The 23,799-nt window shown below is 38.0% G+C and overlaps 1 protein-coding gene across 3 annotated transcripts in view; it reads right to left on the reverse strand.

Moving 5' to 3' along the window:
* The window catches only part of CACNA2D1 (calcium voltage-gated channel auxiliary subunit alpha2delta 1), a 341,896-nt gene that overhangs the window by 181,143 nt on the left and 136,954 nt on the right, over window positions 1-23,799 (reverse strand). For all 3 annotated transcript variants that reach the window (XM_088523514.1, XM_088523513.1, XM_088523511.1), the window contains exon 4: window positions 129-188. In XM_088523514.1, coding sequence (XP_088379640.1) covers window positions 129-188 — 60 coding nt within the window. The remainder of the gene's footprint in view (window positions 1-128; window positions 189-23,799) is intronic.

A 23,799-nucleotide genomic window follows, 5' to 3' on the forward strand; every position in this document is an offset into this window, starting at 1 on the left:
TAAAACACACATGCACAGGCAATGATTCCTTTTGTGATGGATTTATAAACAGCATATTTTTAAGAACACAGTTACCATTTCGAAGAGGGAAATTCTGAGAAGATCAAAGGAGAAAGAATGAAACTTACCCCGAACTCATCCCTCCACTGATGTGATGCTTGATACTTTTCGGCTTCTTTAGCGAGACGCTGTAGACCAAAGAAGAAAAGGACATAAGTTTTAATTTCCTTAATACCTGGCTTAAAAAGGCACGTCCAAACGACACAGAATAAAATAATCTTTCTTCTGATTTTTAGGCTGGTAACTGTTGCACATGCTACTGTTAATATGGAGAAGCCATAGCCTTTTTATGGACCCTATTATAGGATGTTCTCACTGCTTATCTGGTTTTCCCTTCTCAGTTTTCATAAAGCACTAAACTTTTTAAGAGATCACTGAAAAGGCTTTTAAAGACACCTATGTGCAATCCGGCAAGCACCTAATACATTAAGGTCGCTATTTTTAATAATAAAGTCCATGCAAGTAAGCTTAATGCGTGCTGCTTACTGAAGCAAACTACGATAGTATCGGTTCCTTCAGCTTTGCCTGAAGACTGAATTAATTTTGATTTACACATTTTACATGTGTAAATTGCCTCCTTTTTTATACACACAAACAAGTTGTTTATTTTCATCTTTTCACTATGGCATATTTCTGTAAAATGACTGTATAATAAAGGAATTGAATATACAGAGTAGCACAAGCATACAAACACGGGTATGTAAATATGCAGTTTTTAATTAAGTATTATCTACTAAGAATGATTTTAACGAAAGAGGATGTCCATTTTGCAGTCATCTTGGAATTAACTACTCTTATTTAATCCTACTGATCTGTTGCATAGTAAAGTATTTCCAATTTCTTCATATATATGCTTTCTCAGTATAATTTCCATATATTATCTATGTTCTTTTGCAGCTATTTGCGTTTATACATATCTGAGTAGAGATGCACCATATATTCTCTGAAAGAGATTTTTATATTACTTTATTTCCTTACGTAATCACAACAATTATACATTACAAAGCTACTTCCTAAAATGAATTTCCCTTAAGGAGTTTTAAGTAAGTTCAAAATCAATCAATACCCTTCTGAAAGTACTTTCTCCTCACATAGAATCATAGAATCACAGAATCATTATGGTTGGATAAAACCTTCAACACCATCAAGCCCAAACATAAGCCCTTCAACACATGCATTAAACCTTAGTATACATATAAATTTAATTTACCATCCCATCTACCAATATTTATTAGAATCTTAAAACATTGCATTATGGATGTTTATTTTCCCATTACATTATTTAGTTTCAATTACAGGCTGTATCAACAGCCCCTGTGATTACAAGCGACCCAGAAAAAGTTATTAATTTGGACTAGCTGTAGTCTGGTTCCACGGACTGAATGAACATTAACCATTGGAGAGTACTGAGTATGCTTCTAGAGGGCATTTTTTTCCATTTTAATTTGATTTGAAGGAATTCTACTCCCAGAGTACTCCATAGGAAGCAAAGCAAGTGACTAGGGAGTTCAGATGATTCTCCTTCAAGCCTCTTCCTGGGAGCATAACCACAACCATGGTGCTGGTGGTATGTCCTTCCCTTTATGACATATTAAACTTTTACATTTTAAATATGCTGCTACCTGATCTGAACACAGTTCCTGTCCCAGTTCTTGTGTAACTTACTTTGAAAACCAAAGTAATTTATAGCCTACCAAAAAGTAAAAAATAAGAAATATAAAACAGCAACAGGCAACCATGGCCCCTTTTTAACAGAAATCAGCTCTGTGTACCCCAGATACCTAGGGAAGAGAATGCTTTACTCTGGAATGATATATTTTCATTGTGGGCCTTATGCTCCTTTTAGTATTCAGATCAACACCTATGCAAAAGAAACTGATGGTCTAAGTCACATTTTCAGTTGAGTCAACTGTCATTCTTCCGAACAACCAAAATGAGGATGACCAGAAAGTTCACACAAGCTGAAATCTCAGCAATGGTGCTGTCAGCATCTCATCTCAGCCCCAGCCCCAGCTGGCACCTGCAACGGTGTCTGGTCCCATGAGGGTGGTCCATCTTCTCTCTCAAAACTGACAAGTTGATGCACTTCACAGAGCAAAATTTAGGCCTTTTTTTTTTCTTTTTTTGCAAGCATCCTTCAAACAAATTTGCACACTCTGCTGTCAAAAGGTAACTACATCTACTGTTTGCTTTTTTGTTGGTTCAAATGATTCTGAGCTGATGGAAACTTAATATCTTATGGTTATTCCCAACCATTGGTACCCTCCAAACCTGTCAGATACCAGATCTACAAAAAAAAAAAAAAAAAAAAACAAAAAAAAACAATATAAGCTGGTGGCTGATGGAGCACACTGCAACAAACCATGAGCACAGCTCTCCATTAACACAACTGGACAAGCAGATACCTACAGGATTTTCAGTTCTCCATTGCATGCCAGAAAGATCTTGTGCATCTAATTTCTTCACTCAAGAAAGCCTGTTTTGCATTCAATTTTAGCCTATGCCATAAAGAGTTATAGTTGATTAAGCCATATTTTGCCAGACTGTAACAAAGTGAGACAGGACATTTATTATATATGTGCATGAGTGCAATTAGCACTGCCTGCCTTAGACTTCTCACAGTCTGCTCCATTACTGGAGGTAATTACCCAGTGAATTGCATGTGTTTTATGCAAAAGACAAGACCCAAATGTACGTACTGATAAATAGATTATAAAGAAAAAAGTATAAGGAGTATTATCCAATAGCTGAAGTCAATCAGAAGCAGGGATTCCAAATGCCTTTTTTAGCTATGTTGCCTCAAAACCCCTGGCCAGTTTTGAAAATGCAGACCTATATTATTTTCCCAACATCCTATCTTAGAGATTAAAGCCTAGCCAGGAACAGGTGGCTTTTGCCATCAACAGTTCCCATAAATACTATTAAAATGATCAATAGCATAATTATTCACAGGCAGGACTAAGAGGAATCTGTAGCTCTAGCTGATAGTGTTCACAAGAAACAATTTAATGGCTCTAAAGGAATGATGTTATATTTTCAACTTCTATTTCAGCAATTTAACAGGCCTGTAGTTCTACAGCTATGTTTATTGTACAGGCAGAAAGCATAAGGGAAAGTTTCCCAAAGATCAGTAAACTGCAGAACTCTGATTGCTCAGCCCACCTCCAGCAGAAGACCTTTAGCCTTTATGCACAGACCATCAAGAGAATCCGTATTAAATGAGGATTTCATTTTCAAGACTATTTTAAAAGATATAGGTAAATTGATAGGAAGGTTGGCATGCAAAAATAAACAAAAAATAAATAAGAATTATGTCTTGTGCAATATATTTGACATTTTTAGGAAATTTATTGTGCAAGGGTATTAATATATTATGAAGTTAAGATGTTCCCATGTTCCTATGCAAGGTTAAGATGTTTCTATGCAAGAAGAGTCTCCAGAAAAGCATGCAGCCAGGTGCCCAAGACGTTCACCACTCCATGGAGAGCACACCTTGGCAAGGCTCGAGTAAGAAGTCAGGACTCCTGGGTCTAAAGTGGCCAGACTGAGAGGCAAATTCAAGGCACCTGTGCCCTGCACCACCACAAACACGGCTTGCACAGGGTTTCTCTGGCAAATACTAAAATGTTAAAAATTGCTAAATGCTAAAATAACATTTCTGCATGTTACACTTTAACTGGGTCTCACCACCAGCCTCCGTTTAGCTCTCTGTGAAGCTGTGAAGCTCCTTCAGGCCTACAACGTAACACTCATGAATATCATATTTTTTTGATGGAGAGTATGCAAATAGAGTAAAAATGAGCAGGGAGGAAGGAATGCATTTTTTTTTTGAATGCTTTAATGTTTATTGCTGTATTTTTGGAGAACGCCTGACGGAGATCTGCGAGTGTGAGATGCTGTTTGTATGTAGGAGAGATCAAAAGAGTCGACTCTGGACAGCCAATGCTGTCAGGTACAGTTGATACTGCAACTACACTGACTCCAAGATACTTGAAAACACTGCAATTAAACAAGCTTTTGTTTAATAAATGTTCCCAGAATGAAAAGATCTTTTAAATGAATGGGAAGTGCTCTGTCCCTTGCTATCTGTGGCTCCATATCTGCAGGATCTTTCAGAACTCCTGGATCAATATTAAGAGACCAGTTAACCTGGGAAAGGCGGCCACTGCCAACACCTCTGTGTTTTTAATCACACTGTAAAAGAAGAGTTACCTGCCACTGGGGTTTCCTTTAATCTGTCTAGGAGATTTGTTACCTTTAAAGTAAACAGCTATTGCAAAAAAATAGAAATATCCAAAGAGATCCAGGTTTTATGTATTCTGCTGGCAATGAACTTTTCTTTAAGATTTTAAGTATTTACAAAGGGTAACTCCCCCACCCCCCAAAACAAATCAATAAATACAGAACCCAACCGCCCGACTGTCAATCTCAAAACTGACTGTTGTAAAGGTCTCGTCCCCTGACTCCGGGTGAACGTTCCTGTCTTGGAGAGGCAGCCTTTGCTGCAGCAGAGCCTGCAGGCACGAGACCTGCAGGATCTTTATCTCATGTGTGAAGATCAGTTCCCGGGAAGCCTATTCATCTCCCACCCTTCATTTTTCTGTGTGCATATGCCATATCTTTATCTCCTCACAGCCAGCACAAATCTCATCAGTTAATGGCCCTATTGCAATTCTGTTCAGCACAATGAAATCAGTCTTTTTGTGCTTCTCACTCTCCTTAAGTATTTTATCGAGAAAATAATATTTGTCTACTCCTTGATATATAAGCTATTACAAAATGTGTAAGCTGAGAGTTATTAGACTTCAATAGCCTCTAAAAGCTTTCAAAAAATACTGAATGCAAGAAATTTTTATGGTTGTTTGAAAAAACAAATTACCAACATCAAGTTAGGTAGAACAACAGAATGAACTTCAGGTCTCGAATTTAAAGTATGATCTATCTGCTCAACCCTGCTCGTGCAGAAATAGTATAAAAGCCATTACCAAGTGGTGCCCGTAACAAAGGTTTTGGATGATGGTTTTCACACAGGCATCACAAATAATAGTCTAGGCAATTCTGAATCTCACACCACTTACAAGGTGGTGAAAATAATGGCGAAATAATGAAAAAAATGTTCACAAGACTTGGATAAATAATTGAATGGTCCTAATAAAAGAGGTCCCTACTAAAACATTGAAACTGTTACTTCACCAGCACTTTCATACAGACAAAGCTTACAGAGGGGCATTTCCCTGTCAGTCAAATTAGAGCTATTTTCTTATGTCTTGATTATCTTAGACCTAACTATCAGCAGCACAAAAGCCAGCCTAGATTTGATGAAGCTGCAACACGTAACATTACCTGTTCACTCTGGCAAGCTGGTCCCATTCATAGAAGGGTGTTTTACATCTGAGCCATTAACATACATCCAATTTGCTTTTTATTTTGTGTTTTTTTTTCTTTTAAAAACATTGTTACCACTTGAGTACAGAAATACAATATATAAATTTTCAAGGTAATTCATATTTTCCTATTTCATCAAAAAAACCCTGCTTCCCTATGAATTGCTCTATGAATGTTTAAGTGTAGCCCGAATTGTGCAGCTCACTGAATCACAGATCATAAATCCCCTCTTGGAATTGTGGAAATAAAAGCATAATTTAAAAGTAGAATTGCAGCAGTTTAAAAAGTCTAGCAGTGCACATTAACACATCAGTTTGGTTGATGCAGTCTTTCCACAGAAATAACTGTTCACAGGACAAATTAAAGGAGCTTTTACAGCGTGGATTTTTGAATGATAATAAACAACAGATTTTGCACAGTGTAAGAGACAGGTCAAGTTTAGTAAGTAATTAGTAAGCATCAGTTACAGATCTCCATCTGGCCCTATTTTGTTTCCTGTCTAGCTGGAAAAAAAAATGATTCTCATGCAAATGGGAAAAGCTATCTAATTTAGATCTGAAGGACTCTGGCTACAACCAGAGTCCTAATATGAAGCGATCAGGACACAGCAAGGCAAATGATGGTCAGCTCACTGTATGTTTTAGAATTCATTTCACTGAATGTGAGATAAAAGTCATAAAAAAAAACCATAAAATTCTTGCAGCAATTGTTCAAAGAATTGAAAGTTACAAGGATTCATACTGTGCTTTTCTTTTTTTCTACATTAAAAAGACTAAGACAGAATAAGCGTATTTGGACCATGGCCAAATTGGCCTTCTTGCATACAGGATTTCTTAAGATTTTTGCCCGGCGCCTGGCAGCTGGTTCCTGCCTCGTGCTGCTCAGCAGCGCAGCTGCGTTGCACGTAGTGACACTGCGGAGCCGGGATCTGCCCTGCCTCATCCTCGCAGTCCAATCCGTAGGATGGTAATGAGGACAGGAGAAGCACATAAGGTCACAGAGAACGAGTTTGTTTATAATTGGTCTCCTATATTCACCCCAAACCCCGTGTGATTCATTTCCCAGCTCCTGTCTGCAGCCACAGCTTCACCTTCGTCATCTGAAGCAGCAGAAGAGCCGCATTCACCAGGAAAAAGGGCATGGCGAGAGCGGCCGCTCCTCTGCGCTTCACCGAGGCCCTCGTCGTGGAACAGCTGGTCTAAATTCATGCGGAATCCGAAACACCCAGCAACTAACCCAATTGAAAAAAAAAGATACATACATATATATATATATATATATACTCCTGACTAAAATTTAAAAGAATGCTTCAAATTCTGTTTTCCATTACCAAACTTAATGTTTCATATACTCCCCATGACAGTTGCTGAAATTATGTTCTAATCCAACAGCCGACCGCAAAAGTCAGATTTAATTAATGGAACTAACTATTAACAGAAAACTACTTTATATATCTTGTGTATCTAATCTTGTGTATTTATCTTGTTTAATTCCAAGACCTTTCTGCTTTATTCACATAAATAGTAATCATATTTCAGAGCTTCCTAATCAATGATTCTAACAAGATGATCTCATGTCCAACAGGAGACTGTCACATCGGCTAAAAAATTCATTGGAGGAATCTGGCTACCTTCCATAAATTTAGAAATATGGCTTTGAAAGCCATACAGTATGCAGTTTGACTATACAGTATGACTCTGAAAGATTTTTGCATAACATCTGTTAATAAATGTACTGAACAGTTTCAAGACAATCTTTATTCATATGGTTTAGTTAAATGAACTAAAGATCAGACAAATTTTCCACAGACCATTTCACTCATACAGAGGATTTTCAATTCCAAAGCAGGAGATCTGGAATCAGTTAAGAAATTGATCTAAATAAGGACAGAAATTCAATGAGAATCTAAATCTGCCTGAGATTACTTGTACAAAATTGCAGGTGAGGTCAGTGCCTTCTGACGTGAATAATCACATTGATGTCAATAGGAAAAGCTGAAATACCCCAATACCCTAACACTGTAAGTGAATGCATTGAACATCAGGCCTTTGACATCTACACTACCATATGCAACAATCTGCCTTCTGCAAATCAGTAATATAAGAAAAGTGAAAAAGATTAAAACCAAAGTCCATTTGGCATAGTATTTTTTTCTGTTACATAAAAGTGTAACATACTGTTTCATACTTCTCTAAAGTATGAAACAGAACGAAAGAGCTGCTCTCTCCTATTTCTTCCTTTCTCTCAATGTTAATTTAAGAATTTTTGCTGATAATACCTTTATTATTAAATAAATTATAGCAAAACTGACACAGTGCTAGTACTACTTTTAAAATAATGCTAAAATAGTTCTTTAGATATAGTACCTCTTTGAAGCAATTAAGTACAATCAATCCTTTATGACAGCCAGTCGGCACATTCACATTTGATATCGATTGAGAATGAAGGTTAGGAAATCTCCAAGTACAGACTGTGCCTTAAGTAGAAAGTGAGAATGTTCAATATATAATAACAAGTTGTAATTATATCAAGTATTAAATTATTCTCCTCAGTAATTGTAAAAAAGAAAATGATGTGGCTCTAAATAATTAATGTCTGTAGTATCATTTAAAGAAAACCCTGTGGAAAACAATTCAGAATATTAAGACAAATTCACATATACTCCAAAACGATATAATCAGCTTATTGTTTAAACAACTCATTAGACATAGTAGCCCAAATATAAGAGCATGTGTGCACTTACTTATATACACATACATAAACATATACATATATTACTTATATATATGTATATAAATATGCATATTTGTGTGTATATATGTATACACACTTGTAAACATATATATACATATGTTTTTTACTCAAAAATAAAAATCATTCCGAGTATTTTCAGAGACCCTTCTGAGTTTCATTTAAGCGACGTTTATAGTTACATTTAAGGCTGTAACTCTTCATACCTCCATTCCCAGAAACCCTAGGTTCCCTAGGAAAAATGGAAGGCATCTTCTCAAGGTACCTGTTCAAGATGCACTTGTCTCGAGGTACTTGTCAAGATGCAAGAGAGCGTGTTGTTGCTCTCACTTACAAAAAGTCATTCGGGCAGTAGTATTTTCACTATAGAGCCCATTGTTCAGATTTTAAACACATTTCAGGTCTATTTAACTCAAATGTCAAACTGAAATGTCAAATTTCAGCAGTTGAAAGAAATCTACACATACAGGAGGAGAGATAGGCAGCAATTATAAAATTATTCATTATCTGCACAGATGGCAGGCTAGATTAGGTAGACTGGGTTAATATTCTGACATAACCTTTTCCACTGTATCACTTTAATCTTTCTTCTGTAGTATTGCTTCCCTTTGCATTATTTAGGGAAGATCATAAAGAAAAACACAATACGTATATGCCTTGATTTGGTCCATTCTCATATGAGAATTGATTCCTGAGAAATGAGGTCAACCCCTCTCTTGAGGTGGAGATGAAAAGAAATACCTATATTAAGTATTTTTTCTTAGACGCCTTTTCAACATGAAGAACTCAAGTACAAAAAAAAAAGTGAGAATGCAAAAACCAAAATGTAAATAAAATGGATTTCCTCAATAATTATATTCTTTCACGTATATGCATGATGTGTGTATATACACAGACTTTGCAAAGAATCTGCATATGGATGTTCACTGGAAAGCAGGCCCTGGCAGTAGGCTAGGACATCATTGCATTCATCAGAATTTTCCAGAAAAAGGCTTTTGAGTAGGATTTCAGAACGACCTACAGATAAGTATGGAACATAAGGAATATGTAAGCAAAAATTAGGAAATTTTAATCTAGAGTTTTTCAAGAAGTTGAATGTTCCTTTAAGATTATAAACATACATGTAAGAATTTATTCACAAAGATGGACAGAGGTATCACAGCATAATCTATCATGATGGTGGCACATGGGTTATCCAACCTTTGAAGAAATATTAACACAAATGTAATATGCTGCAAAGTGAGTCTACGAAATAGTACTTTTGGCTCTTGCTTAGCAGCAACTGAGAACTTAGGAAGCTCCTATCAGAAGGTAGAGAAATGGTACTTTTTAAAGTTCTGCAAATTAAAGGGGAGAGGGAGGGAGGAAGGTGGTTCGGTTTGCTAGTCTGAGTATATCTGTAGGATGTGTGGGATCCAGAGATTTGAAAAACTGCAATATTATGACAGCTTGATGCTGCAAAAAAACGTTTCAGTAGATAAGAGGATAAGATAGAAAGAACTGAAGATAAAGGCAGGAAGAAAAATGAGCAGAAAAGAGAAATAAGAAATAGTCTGTCAAATCTATCTTGGCATCTAGCAGTGAAATTTTCCTAGAATGGTTTATACAATCAGTAAAAGACCATTTCTTTTAACATACAATTTATCCTTCTCATTTACAGAGGTTTCAAGCCCTTACAGTCTCATTACACTTCCACTCTCATAATTCATACGCCTTAAATGCAAGCTACATTAGTGTTAGATTTTTAAACAAGCTGAAAGCAAAGGACAAATGCTGAAACCATTAGACTGAATTTGCCAACTGCTCTGGCAAATCACAAATTGCATAACACTACCAGCTACAATTCCCTGCCTGCCTTAGGAAACCCTTTTAAGCTTCACAGTTGAGCTTCTAACTTCACAGCCATGATGAGAAGATGACACATATACTGAGCAGGCAGGTCTTGAAAGCCTCTTCCTTCAGCTGTAGTGCATGGGGAACCTGGGGAATAGGTATCATGACTGCAAATACATCCTTTGCAAATAGCAAAATTGCTCTGATTTTCTAAAATTTCCACACATTTTCTGCTGAATATTGGCTCTCTGTGGCTCAGCCTACTTCATCATAATATCTGCTGATTCTGGTTCCAGTAAAAATAAAATAAAATAAAATAAAATAAAATAAAATAAAATAAAATAAAATAAAATAAAATAAAATAAAATAAAATGTGAGCCAACATGTTATTAGGGAACCTTCATAACCTGAGACAACATAATGAAGTCCAAAGTAATGATTTACAACAAAACTGAGATAACACTAATGTCTGTACTAACGTTTTCCAAAACGAGGTATACATAATAATACGCAAATTTACTCATAATAGAATTCAGAGCTTGAATAGTGGAAAGGTAATATGAACCTGACAATATCTGTATCTTCTCCCAGACTCTCGCATGTTATAAAGTAGCACCAGTCTGAACTTGACTGATTAAAAGCTGTTTAAAAAACGAATCCACTTCTCAACAAAAAAAAAAAAAAAAAAAAAAGATGTATTTTTTAAGCATGGCTGAATAACAAATGTGGCCTTAACAAGGCAGACAGCATATTAACAGCTTTGCATGTCAAGGAAAAAAAATGGAGCAGGTGGCAGGCTATGCAGGCTATGGCTGCTGAATAATCAAATTGATCTCATCAACAGTCGGTGGGCAAGAGCCAAGGAAACATGTTACCGTTGGCAACAGCAGAAACAATTTGTATGTTAGAACCACATGCTATTTTCAGGCAACATTTCCCTGGTGGCAAAAATTTTAGTCAAAAGAAATAAAGATTTGTTTAACTAAGGGTCCTATAGAAAACTGAGTGCAAAGAAAAACACACTTCTCCTGGCAAATAGTAAAAACCATTTTTCTTTTCTTCACAGAAAAATGCTATTATGCAGGTAAGAGGATCCTACTGAAAACTGACCAAAACTGCTTCTTGTTCAACACTTGTGCTGGCTTTCACCTGGGAAAACATCATGGGAATCAAAACCGGATATTTCAAAGCTTATTTCACAAATGTAAAAGAAAATAATCTGCAATTGCAGGGGATTGTAAGAAAACAATCTGTGACTATAAAGTCTAATTAATTGCAGAATTCCGGTGCAACTTCCCCTCTCCAAAGGAACTTGCAAGTATCTGACTTGACCCCAAACTAAGAAAAAAACCATGGGATAGAAACAGAGAGCTGATGATAGCAACAGCTTGAATTATTATTTGGCCTGTGTTTTTTGCTTTTGATCTGTTGATGGTTTTCTCGTTTTCTCTTTTTAGCTTAGCAAAACCTTTTCTTTTTTTAGTTTAGCAAAGTCCCTTTCCTAAATCATGGCTATATGTCATCAACACCATAACTCACATAACTGCTTTTCTAAAATAACCCATTCCAAATGCACCCTGTTGGCCATGCCTGGTCTTCCATATTCCCTCTTTGTGAAAATGTTCAGTAAGTCAGCAGTTTTCCAAGATGCTAGAAGGAACTGCAGAACAAAACTGTATTTGCAGATAAAAGCTTTCAAGATTTTGCTATCACAGATGTTCAGACGACTCCACTGTGAACTACACTGATTAGTTACAGAATGTCAGATAAAATTTCATTGTATCAGCAGCTTGACTTTCTCTGCTCTAGTGTCAGAAATAGTTTAAGGACCTGTCCTTATTAAGTATTAATAGGTTTGTGCATCTGTCTTAAGTGGTCTGTCTATTTAACACACGTATCTACTTATAAGATATTTTCTCTCCATTTATTTTCATCAGTTATTTTTTTCCACCACTTATCATATATTCTTTATGAAAGCCTTTCTCCTTTTCTCTTTTCTTTTTAATTTTCTTCTTGTTTTGTTTTGTTTTGGGGAAATTCCCAGTTTAAAGAATTTTATCTGAGGTTTAAAGAGACTTAAGTTGGTACCAGTCAGAGAAATAAGTTTTAGGCTTCTGGATCCCATACTTGAAATCAGAGTTAAGCACTTAAACCGTCTTTATAGTTTCCCAGCATTTCAATTCATGGGCTCAGAGAGAGAGGAAGCTTTGAGCAGCACAATTCTGACCATAATAAATCACATTTCAGATTCTAGGACCATTTACATGCTCATTTTTAAACAATCATCACAGTTAAAAATGCATGTCACCCTTGGCCTAGCAATGCAAACTGAAGAATTCCCACTTTGCTTCTGTTCTCTGACCCTGGCTGCAATCACTAGCAAGTACAAATATAAGCTGTTCTGCATATGGTTATGCATAGAATTGTTAGGGATGGTGAACTAATTACAGAAACACTCGTCATAAGTACCATGGGCAGTATTTGAGTACACAGGCAGGAAGCAAGTTCATTCTTTAAATCCTACTTAATTTCCTAGTGTTTCCTAGAACAATACCTTATGATTCGAAACCCAAAAAAAGGTTTCAATGCTATCTCGCCATAAAAATATAAGATCAATTTACCAATTAGACTTCTCTGAATGAGGACCAATATTTAATTTCATAAAATATGAATAAATTGTTTCAGAACAAAAGAGCTGGTGTGTAGCACAAAGGAGATTAATTACTAAAAACAAGAGTAACTCTTGGCTATCAATCACATATGCAGAAAAGTGAAGCAGTCTAATGGGGATTAAACTTCATCAACTTTCCCCAAATCCCTTCTAAAATGCTGTGTAAAATATTTGCATGTAGTTTTAAAACTCATTATCCCTAGGGCAAATTAAATAAAACTGTAATACATTTAGGACATCACTGAGATTCCTCAATCCTTCTTTTCCAAGCTCATATAGTGCTTTATTTGTCCCTGGTAGACATAGTCAAGAATAAGCTATGAGGACTTAAAAGGAAATATCTGAGAATAGATTTTTTTTCATGGAAGTTTTCAATATAAAATTAATTCCACACAGAGGCCAAGATTCACTCTCAGATTCCATTATAAAACACCAGCCTTTATTATAAATATAGGCTGAAGGACGTGGAATAGTAAAGAATGGCTAGTTAATGCAGTCTCCTGAGAAAATCCTTTTTTATCTCTGTGTATATCTGGTTGGTTGCCTATTTCTGGAATTTTTATTGTCTTGTATGGTCAAGTATTTATTAAAAAGTGCAGAGACCATAATGTCTACTCATTTTACATGGCATTTTAAATCAATCCCTCACAACATTAATTTAGCACTGGATTCATTAAAAAGTGCAGCTTCTACTTAACTTGAAGCTACACTGATGGGGACTGCAGGCAAATCGGCTTTTCTTTGCTGGCTGTCTCTTCCACAAGCTTTTTGGCTTGCAGGGCCTGTCATCTGCCCCACTGAACCTCTTTTGCCACCCTTCTTCTCACTCTTCCCCGCAACAAAAATTCTTGCTAATTTTTTCATTTCAGTGATTATTTCACTTCCTCCTGTTAAAAAGAAGGCAAATCTCTTGCTCTTAAATTATTAACCAGTTTATGTTGTGTCCTTCCTCTCCAAATGTCCTAAGAAAACCAGCTCTATCTCTCCTTGGAAGTTTCCATCCTTCATTTCAACCCTTAGAGTTTCCACCTTCCAGCATGCTCTTTCACTTACCTCATCATTTTTTTTCCTGGTTGAATTGTAATACCCGATCGTTCAACACTTTCTGCCAGTAGTGACCTTTCAAACCTATTTGAACTATTTTTTTTTTCCTTTATAAATCTCAAAATTCATTTTCTCATAGTTATTTCTCCCTCATTTTTTTCTGTCAACTCCTTCCTTCTCTCTCTTTTCCTCAGTGCTCCTTCTTTACCTCCTATCCATATAGTCGGTCTCCTATCCATCACTTTAATAATCATTTCTATACTTATGGCCTATAAATCCCTTTTCCTTTTGATTATATGCATTTTTTCTAGCAAACAGGTACTCTGTCATTTTACTTATGAGATAACCAAATCTCCTTCACGTCTTTCTTAGAACATGAAGCATAGCCATCATCATTCTTCTAATTCTATTTAAACCATCTCTAAGCTTTCTCATGTTTTTAAAGGAAACCCAGCATCCCTACCTTTTATTTCCATCCCAACAGATTAAGCTTTTATATGTATTTGTGTGATATTGTAAAAATGATTCACCTCCTCGACCACTGCTTTGCCTTCTAGAAAGGACCAGATGAAGCCTACTCTTTCCTCAGCTTCTGAAGGAAAAAAAAAAAAAAGAGAGATTCTAAAGTGGAAAAAAAAAAAAGAAGCACTTGAAAAGAGAAAAGTGGGCAAAAAATTGAGAGATGAATGTTTAAAATAGTGTCTTTACCTCACCCCAGCCCATTTAGTCTCTGCAACACGCTCCCATGTTGCTTGAACATGGAAGAAATTCAGCACTTGCAGACTCCCAATCGCAGTCCTGCTCCTGCAGCTCCTCCTGCTTCTCCCAGGCGAGATTTGCCTTGCGAGAGCTGCAGGGTTGGAAAGCAACTGCTGCTGGAGCTGCACTGCATGAGGTTACTTCCCAGCTACATCCCGTTCCACCTAACGCAACAGTCCACAGGCTTTACATAACTATCTTAATGTTACAGCCCCAAGGAGAGCTATTAAAAGATCCTTCTTAATAGGCAAAGCCTTTCAGCAGATACATAAATATCTCTCGAAGTCACCAAGTTCAACTCAAAAAGCCACCCTCTTCATCAGAGATCCTGACCCCAGTGCAGTTCACATGAGGACTTTTTTGTTGAGATTCCCTTCTTACTGCCTCAAGTACCATTAAGTATAAGATGATTAAATGTGGAAATAGAGCTTTTTATTATTATTATTATTTTTTAATCTAGGCTCAGTGTACATTGATGGCTATGCTTTGTTTCAGCTTATTTATCAGGACTACATGCTGTCGTACAGCAGACAAAACTTTATCCTTTCCTTACGGACTATAGTGAATTCTGGGACTTCTCATCTTTTACAAAGGCAATGTTACCTGCTTCAGGAACGCCGTTAGCATGGGAAGTAACACAGTCACTTCACACCTCTCCATGAGAAGATACAAAAACTGGCCTCATATATGGGAAAAAAGTATTGTTTTTAAGTTTAAAAAACATACTGCCATCACTGTATCTTTAATATCCTTACACAAACACCATGAAGCAAAGTTTGTCAATCCTATTTAACATATAAAGGAATAAAAAGCAGAAAGGTCAAATGATCTGACCAAGATCACACAAAATATTAGTGTCAGGTGCTAGGTAAATCTCAGTCCATACACACAATTCCTCCTCTGGGCAAATTTATCTTAACAGATTTTAGGGATATTTCCCCTCTTTATGAGTTTACACATTACCTCTAGGTATAGTTAAGATATATCAATTGAATCTCCTAGTGAGCAATGATAAAGTCTATAATGTGCACACATGAATAAACACCCAAATTACAATTTCCTTCCAAAGTTAAAATAAATATTTATGTATATTTAAGACACTTTTCTAGCATTAGCCTCAAAGGCAACACATTTGAGAGCTACTGCTAGCAATTTGGGCTTATCAATGAAGGCTTCCAGCAAAAGGTGTTTAATTAGGACGTCTCACACTTTTCTGTGTATGAAAATCCAATCACCACCTTCTAACTCAAAGAATACAATCAAAGAATACCCCACCTCAAAACTCCCCTTTTTCCTCATGTCACTTCCACTCACTTGTGTGCATTTTTTCTATAAAGAAAAAAATAACAAACTTAGCTTAGCTTGAATTTAGCACTTTAAAAAAGTTGTTTTCTTTCATTCCTGGAGCTACTTACTAAAATTTTTCATGAAAATGAAATTGTGAAGGGCAAAAAGTAGTACAAAAAAAAATTATTATTATAAAGAGTAACCAAGGTAGGTCCGTCAAGAGTGTCCCTGTACGAGGATAGCGTAATGCGAAGATTGCAGCAGATGTGCCAGGTTGGATGTGGATCCTGCTCACTCAGCATTGCAGGTGACCCAAGCGGTGCTCAGCAAACCCCCCAGATCCCGCTCATTCCATGGCAGAAAGGGCCGAGGGAATTGTCAGAAATTCATAATCTCTAATTTAAACATCTGAGCTGAAAATGGAAGACTAAAAAAAAAATGTTAAAAGCCTGTACTTTTCTTAAAAGCTACAGAATGTTCCTTCCTTAGAATTTTGCTTGGATTGTATTTCCATAGAATACTGCAAAAGAGATAACTAAAGTAATTTCTGTGAGTGCAAAGCCATTCTCTGTCAGCTTTACCCCAGACATACAAAACATAAAGACTTGCGAAATCAGACACTTTCACTAAATTAAACCAGAGCCAAATGTGATCATGTACTCAGATGGTTTTAACAAACCGGAACCCAGTGCATGGGCAATTCTGAAAAACAGTAAATATCTTCATAAAGAGGCAGGCAAGCAGTGACAACAGCGACTCCTCCTGCATCTTCTGCACTGTAGCTTATGCTAATGTAGCTATTTGGAGATTTGGTTATGAAAGACTTTGAGAGCTGAAGAGAAGCATAGGCCAGGTATATAGGGCAGAGGTCATACAAGATGAAAAAGCAGGAAATTAAACATTATTTATTGCATTAAAAATCTAAATTGCATTTTAAGGGATTTATTATTATGATTAGTCAAGTTGTCAAAACAGGTTATTATTGCTAATCCCGTGATACTTTGAACCCTAGATCAGGGACTCAGGGATGTTTTTCTCAGCGTATCACATCCTCTATAGGAATAAAGCAAAAGAAAAGCTCAAAATGCCCTAATACTGATCAGGGAATGGCACTTTTTTCTTCTTGAGATTTATCTCAAGCTTATAAAGCTTGAGCTTAGGAGCTTATAAAGCTCATATAATAATTTTGAGGGATCTGGCTGATTTTATTATTATTTTCCCTTTGGAACTGAAAATATTACTAGGTACAGACAGATGTGTAATGGTGACAAATATCAGCGTAGCAAAGACTTCTTTTTGGATATATTCAAACAGGTTTCACGCCCGCCGAGGGTCGCTAGACACACACTGTATCCCTGCCCACTACCTCTGCCGGGTGATGTGCCACTGAACACCCAGTTCTCTCACCCAGTCTTTCCTGCCTGCCAAATTGCATCCAAAAAGCTACAAAAAATAAAAATAAAATAAAATAAAATAAAATAAAATAAAATAAAATAAAATAAAATAAAATAAAATAAAATAAAATAAAAATAAAACCACAAAGGTGGCTGCTTCTGTCAACTTGTAATTTTCAGTAGTTCCAATTCCAAGAGGCGCTGTTTACCGGACCCGGCCGTGGCTCCCGATCCATCAAGCACGCTGTATCGCTGCAGTCACCCCGCAGAAATCACGCGGTTGCTCACACACGCGTGCGCCTGTCGGCAGGGTCGCAGCCTTGAGCATCCTTTCAAGAGGGACCAAGGCAACAAGCGTAACCGCTGGGCTACGCCGCGCGCCAACAAACGTGCCGTGGAAAGGAGATTTCCGCACACGCTTTGTGGGGGATCTTTGCAGGCCCCGCGTGCCGTGTAGAGGGCAAGATACAGCACTACGTATGTCACACTGAGCTCACAGAAAGCAAACTGGATTATCGTCTGTTTGCATAGCTAAGCTCAAATTTTACAAAATGTATATTCAAAGCATACATCTCTTGCTCTGAGTGCTTCCTCAAGTAAACAGATGTGATCTAATTAATGTATTAAAAAGAAAGAAAGAAAAAAAGAAATCCGTAATATAAATAACAATATGATTTTGGGGTAGAACACCCAGAGAAATGACTTCTTTACTGTAGCGCAGTGTGTTTATTATTAATAATATTTATTTATGGTTTGCTTAGCTGATTCATTCATTGATCAGTTCTTTTTTTGTGTGTTTTTAAATTCAGGAAAAAAAAACGCAAGAAGAGAGAAAAAAAGGAAAGGATAAATTTGAAAAGAAAAAGGGTAAGTAGAAAGCAAGCTTCATCTTCTGATAGTTGTATGTTTGGGATTACCAGGCACCATTATGCAGTTCAGCCTAAAAGCTTTGGGCTCATCACTCTGCCAGAAATCACACCAGGAATCTCCTGAAATAAGAGCAGGTCTTACAGAGACCTTAGCTACTACATGGAACTGCCATTTCTGAGAACCAAGCAGAGAGGAGGATTTGACCCAGACATCTCACTGAGTTACCCAGGTGGTATCTCACTTTTCCTACCTTCCGTCTCCACCTTGATGTAGTAATATCGAAGCAGACCACCCCCTGCCAAAGCTGCAAAGCGTGTCCCGAAGCGGGGGGAAACTCTGTCTTTCCTCTGCCTCCTGCTTCGAGCGTGGCTGGCCTAGCTTTGCTCATACAAGAAAAATATTCAGAGAGACAACCACATCTGGGAAGAATTGGTTATGGAACAAATCATGGAACAGAAAAAAAAAAAAAGGCCTTAAGAGGAAATTTGTATGCAAAATTAAGACAGGATTTTCTCAGTTTTTCATACAAAAAAAGAAAAAAGAGCACTATACATGTGGAACACTACCAGACTAGACCCAATTCAATTTTCCTTTCTGTATTCGTTTGATATTGCTCAAATTATAAAGGACTTCTTAAAATCCAGGCATCAGAAAGTTTTCTGAACATCAATCACTGTAAGTTTTTGCTCACTGTAAGTTTTTGATAACTTGAGACGCATATGGTTATAGTCAGCTCACCTAGAGTCCTCTAACCATCACCCTCATTTGCATACATTAGTAATACGCTATACACTATGCATAAAATTATCTAGGTAAGAAAATCACAAGCGAGAATCCCTAATGATTCGGGACATGAGGATATTTGTGGAATTATCGATTTATGGAAGTATCAATACAATTTCATCTACATTACTAGTATTCTGTTCTGCCCCTTATCAACTCTAATAATTTTATAATCTGCATTTAGATATCTGTCATCACTTGGCAGATGAGGATTTTATATTTGCTACAAGGATTCAATGAACTGCATGTGTTAATGTGCATACAATGCTTGGCTGTCTATCTGAGGTGACATACACGTGTGAATATATTTGGAGAGACTCTCAGCTATTTAGTACTCAAACAATTTTATGAAATCTGGTTTTATAGTCACTTCTACAAACAAATCATAGTCTCATGCATATTTAAAATACTCCTTGCCAATCTGTGTTACCAAACGGTACTGTCAAGAAAACTATTATTTGTTACAGTTGCAGTTGCAGCAAATCTGCTCAGTCTCATTATCAAATGTGGGACCTGATTTTGTATCTTTGCCACAGAAATCACTGTGGAATTGGGATGCAGTAACACAAAGCAAACCCTTTTTACACAGATGAAGTCTTCGCATACTGGGACAGCAATGCTAGAAATCCCTAAAGAATAAGGGTTCAAACACAATATTACAGCACATCCTGAATTGCAACCTAGCTAACAGCACAAACTGAGCTGAAGTGATTTCCCCTCAGTTATTTAAATCTCATTATATATGCCCTACTTAATTCCCCCTCCATTTCAATTGATACCAAACATGAAAAATCCTGTAAATAATTTAGTGTGAAAAAACATACAAGCTAATTAAAAGCTAAAACTTGAAACCCAAACACGTTATAAATACATTTTTTTTCAGATAACTATTTTCTGGTTTTAAGCTGCCTTTCGTTTTGTTTTGAAAACACAATGAGTTTTTGTAGTATTTTTTGTTTGGTAGTATTTTTTCACTAGAGTAAAAAAGCGCCCACAAAGAAGCCTTTAGGTTTCAGACGCTTTGATTTTATGCTACCAACAAGGATTTTATTTTATTTTATTTTGGGGGGGTGGCTATTTAAATCATAATTAAAAGAGTAAAACCTAAATGTTGTATTCTTAACCATGCAGTGTGATGTTCTGTAATTACACATTAAAATAAATGTCATCATGCTTATTAGTCACTCTCCTTAACTGTGACATTGAGCAGTTAAATGCCACCTTACAAGCCATGCGAGGTCAAACTTGCAGACAGACTGTGTCCCTGCAAGAGCTTCCCCCCGTCCCCTTTCCATCAACAAATTCACGTGCTTATTTTTCCTATTTGCTTTTTCTCATAATTAGCAATGAAGTATTTTATCCCTCCTGCTTTCAAACGCATTATGAGCTGGGTTTCTACCCTTCCTTGCTCAGTGCCATGTACGGAGGCGGGACACAGCTCCAAAGATATTTGTAGAAAACAAGATGCTACTGGTGCGTCCTGTTCTTTGACCTTCCTTTAAGTGTGCAGCCTTGCAATCTCATCACCAAAACCTCTTTCTGAAGTATGAGAAATGAGTCGCAGTTTTGGATAAATAATAGTATATCCAAGAAATGATCCCCAAATATATTCAAGGAACATTGCCCCAAACACTCCATGCTTGCTGAGCTGCCCCAGGAGCAAGATGTCTCTGGGGACAAGGCTCTTCTCAACCCTTTACCCTCTGCTACCCAAACCATTCACACACACGCACAGGAAACGGTGCCTCCGGCTGTCTCACCTACACGGCCAAGTACAGAAGCTGGCAACAACCTGACTTTACAGTGTCAGCACGAGCCTTAGATCTGCAGGGTGAGAAGAGACACCTACCACTTTCTCGCTAGACAGGAGCCGCTTTGTAGCTTAATTAAAGCAGCAGCTGACAGTTCAGGAGATGGGAATTGGCCTCTGCTGCTCGGTTTTGACAGCAGCCTCAGCCGAAATGCGCTACACAACGGATGTGTGAAAACAGAGCAAAACGTGACACGGAACCTCCGGCCTCAGCGTTGCACGATTCGGACCTGAACAGCCCGTCAAGCACAGGACTGTCTCCTTAGCATATGTAACCAGGATCTTTCAACTGAAAATTAGTGTATTTTTAAAGAATGCTGTAGCGAGCTTTGTAACTAGTATTAAACAACAAGAGAAGTGTTTCCAATTAGTAGATTGTAGCCACCTACTGTACTTCAGACCATTGCAGGCAGGCTGTGCATATCTGGGATTAAATACCAACACAGCAGCAATTCAGCTATAATCCAAGTGGATAATGAATCTCTTAACATTTTTTTCCTTTATCCAAAAATTGTGGGGTTTGGGTCTTGATTCTTCTGAATCGAGAGGTTTTTTTTGTTTTTTTTTTTTTTTTTTCCTGACAGGACAACAGTGTTGTCAAGAGATAGTTTCTCAGATCCACAAGGGAATTGTTGGCCCCAAAAAGAATTAAAGGCAAAGGAGAAAGGGACTGAGAAAGAAAAGGGTAAAGCAAACCTTCCGCACAGAGCAGTTCAAAAGCAGCAGTCCCTTCCCCAGGGCATTTATTACAGAAATAATTCCAGACTTCCACTTGTTGCAGCTTGGAGCGGGTCAGGAATGCCAGACATCAACTTCATAGAAGCTGGAACTGACTTCGTCTATTAGCTTACATGCAGTACATTTATATGATTCTTAACAATTAGTGATGTAATTACACAGGCTCCTAATTGGTAGACAATGATCTAACTCAGACCCTTACAGCCCCCCTTACTTGTTTAGCTCATCCTTTTAGTTCAACAGCTCTTTTATTCCCTCTGACCTTGGTCTACTTCCTTATCTCCTAGTTAGCAGTCCCTTTGTTCTTTCACTGAAACCTGAAGGCTGGAATTGAGCAGGCCTGCTAGGCAGCCATGTCCGCGGCTCTCTAACCATTCCTCTACAATTCCCCCTTTTTCTTTAGATTAGGTGACCCCAGGAAGCAAGCCAGCCTTGAGGTGTCAGATTCAGATTGCGTGAAAAAGCAGTTAACAAACGTGACATTAAAGCGCGCAAATAGGTACAACCAATCATTAAGCTAATTACAAGCAACAGTCCCCATAGTAACAACATTAACAGCGATTTCATCAACGATTTTATCCATCCCCCAATTCCTAACCAGTCCGTTAGTCCGTCTAGACCGAAAAATCCCGCATCCTTTGTTACTTTCTCCGTATGCTTGGTCAAGTCGTGGAGTTGTCCATGTATCGCCGAGTTGTCGAGTGATCTTGCAAGTCCATGCAGCACATTCTGTCGAAGTTCTGACACCCATGTCCGTGAGCAAGAAGCAGGAAATCAACAGTGGCACAGTTTTGCAGTACAGCGTGTTGTACCTGGGTTAAATCATCTGACAACTCACTAAGCACAGTACTGGTTGCATTCGCTTGTTTCAAGGCCTAGCAGGCAAGGAGCTCAACATTTCAGTGTGCCCGTGTGGCTGATACCCTGGGGACGAAGAAGGATGCTGCTACAACCTCCCAAGTGCTCCAGAGATCAACACTATCCTCACATTCTGAGCTAAGAGAGTTTGCTGCTCCTTTTGATTGCCTTAACAGGGTCTTGCTGTTCCCCAGAGGGCCATGTGGCCAAATCATACTAAGGCAACCAAATGTGTAAGGCCCACCCATAGGCTGGGGCGGAATGCCAGCCCAAGCTCGGTTCCCACATATCAAAAACCACCCGGTGGGAACCTTCCTAAGCCGGATAGTTCCCGTATTGTGGGTAACATTTCCGTTACACCATTCCTTTTCCCCTCTTGCCTCCTCAAGGGTTTTTGCATACTCAACTTTGAGACCTTCCAGTTCAACCTCGTATCTACTGTTCTCATTTTCCATTTTCTTCAGTCTGTTTCTCTCCCCTTCTAGTTGAGCCTGGAGACGAGCATTTTCTTGCCTTAAAAGACTATTCTGCGATTCAGTAGAAGACATCTGAACTTTAGTAGAAAGAAGTTCTTCTGTTGCAGCCCATCCTCTTTTGGCAGCTGCTGCCAAAAGGGCTTGAGATTCACCAAGTCTGCTGGAAAGATGCTTTTCCAATTTTTCCCACAAGGAGGTTTGCGCTCCCAGCATGGCTTGCAAATTTTCTATTTGCCGAAGCAGTGGCCATGTAGCAGATGTAACACTTTGGCTCGGTTCTTGGTTCCTCTCTTCTTGCTACCTGTTGTTCTGCGCGTTGCAGCGCTAGCCGCAGGTCTGCCACCTGAATCGCCAAAGCTTCTTGTTGCTGCCATGCCTCATCCTGGGCCTTCTCCAAGGCTAAACCAAGTTCTTCCTTTGCCTTCATTTCCCGACTTAGGGCTGCCTCTTGTGCCTCACTGTCCTTTGTGGCATTAGCTTTATGAAGATCTGCAAGTTCCTTGTAAGCACTGTCAAGTGCTGCCTGGACACTTCTGTTCCTTTCTTCAAGATCTTCCACCTCTGCCTGGAGCTTATTAAGATCCTTTTCTTGTCGCTCTACAACACTGTTCAGTTGTTTAAAGGAATACCTAACACCAGTGCATCAAATTGGTCTGCTGTCCCACAAAGCCAACAACTCTTAACTTGAGTATAATTAACAATATGCCTAAGAAGCATAACATATCCATTAGTGTTAAAAGTAGCATCAGCTTCTATATAATAGCATTAAAAGTAACGTTACCTCCTAACAGCCACAATATACAGCTAATAAGAACAGTAACACTTCTTCCTCCCATGTTGTTCTTCTGCAGGCTCACACTTTCCACAGCTAGGGTACCGGCTGCTTGCCTGCTACATCTGATGTATGCAAGTTTGCTTCCAGCCAAGGTCTCACCCATTTTTTCTGGCACCCATCTGATTCCAGCATCTGTAATGATACAAGCATACCCTTTTCCCCAGGTTATCAAGTCTAAAGGTCCCGTCCATTTTCCGGTGTTCCAGTCTCTCAGTATCACCTTACACGGACCCGACTTTACTTCT

The sequence above is a fragment of the Tinamus guttatus genome, unplaced genomic scaffold (genome assembly GCF_059628265.1).
Source record: "Tinamus guttatus ecotype Peru unplaced genomic scaffold, ASM5962826v1 Tinamus_guttatus_pri_ptg000193l, whole genome shotgun sequence".
In the NCBI taxonomy this organism is placed as follows: domain Eukaryota; kingdom Metazoa; phylum Chordata; class Aves; order Tinamiformes; family Tinamidae; genus Tinamus; species Tinamus guttatus.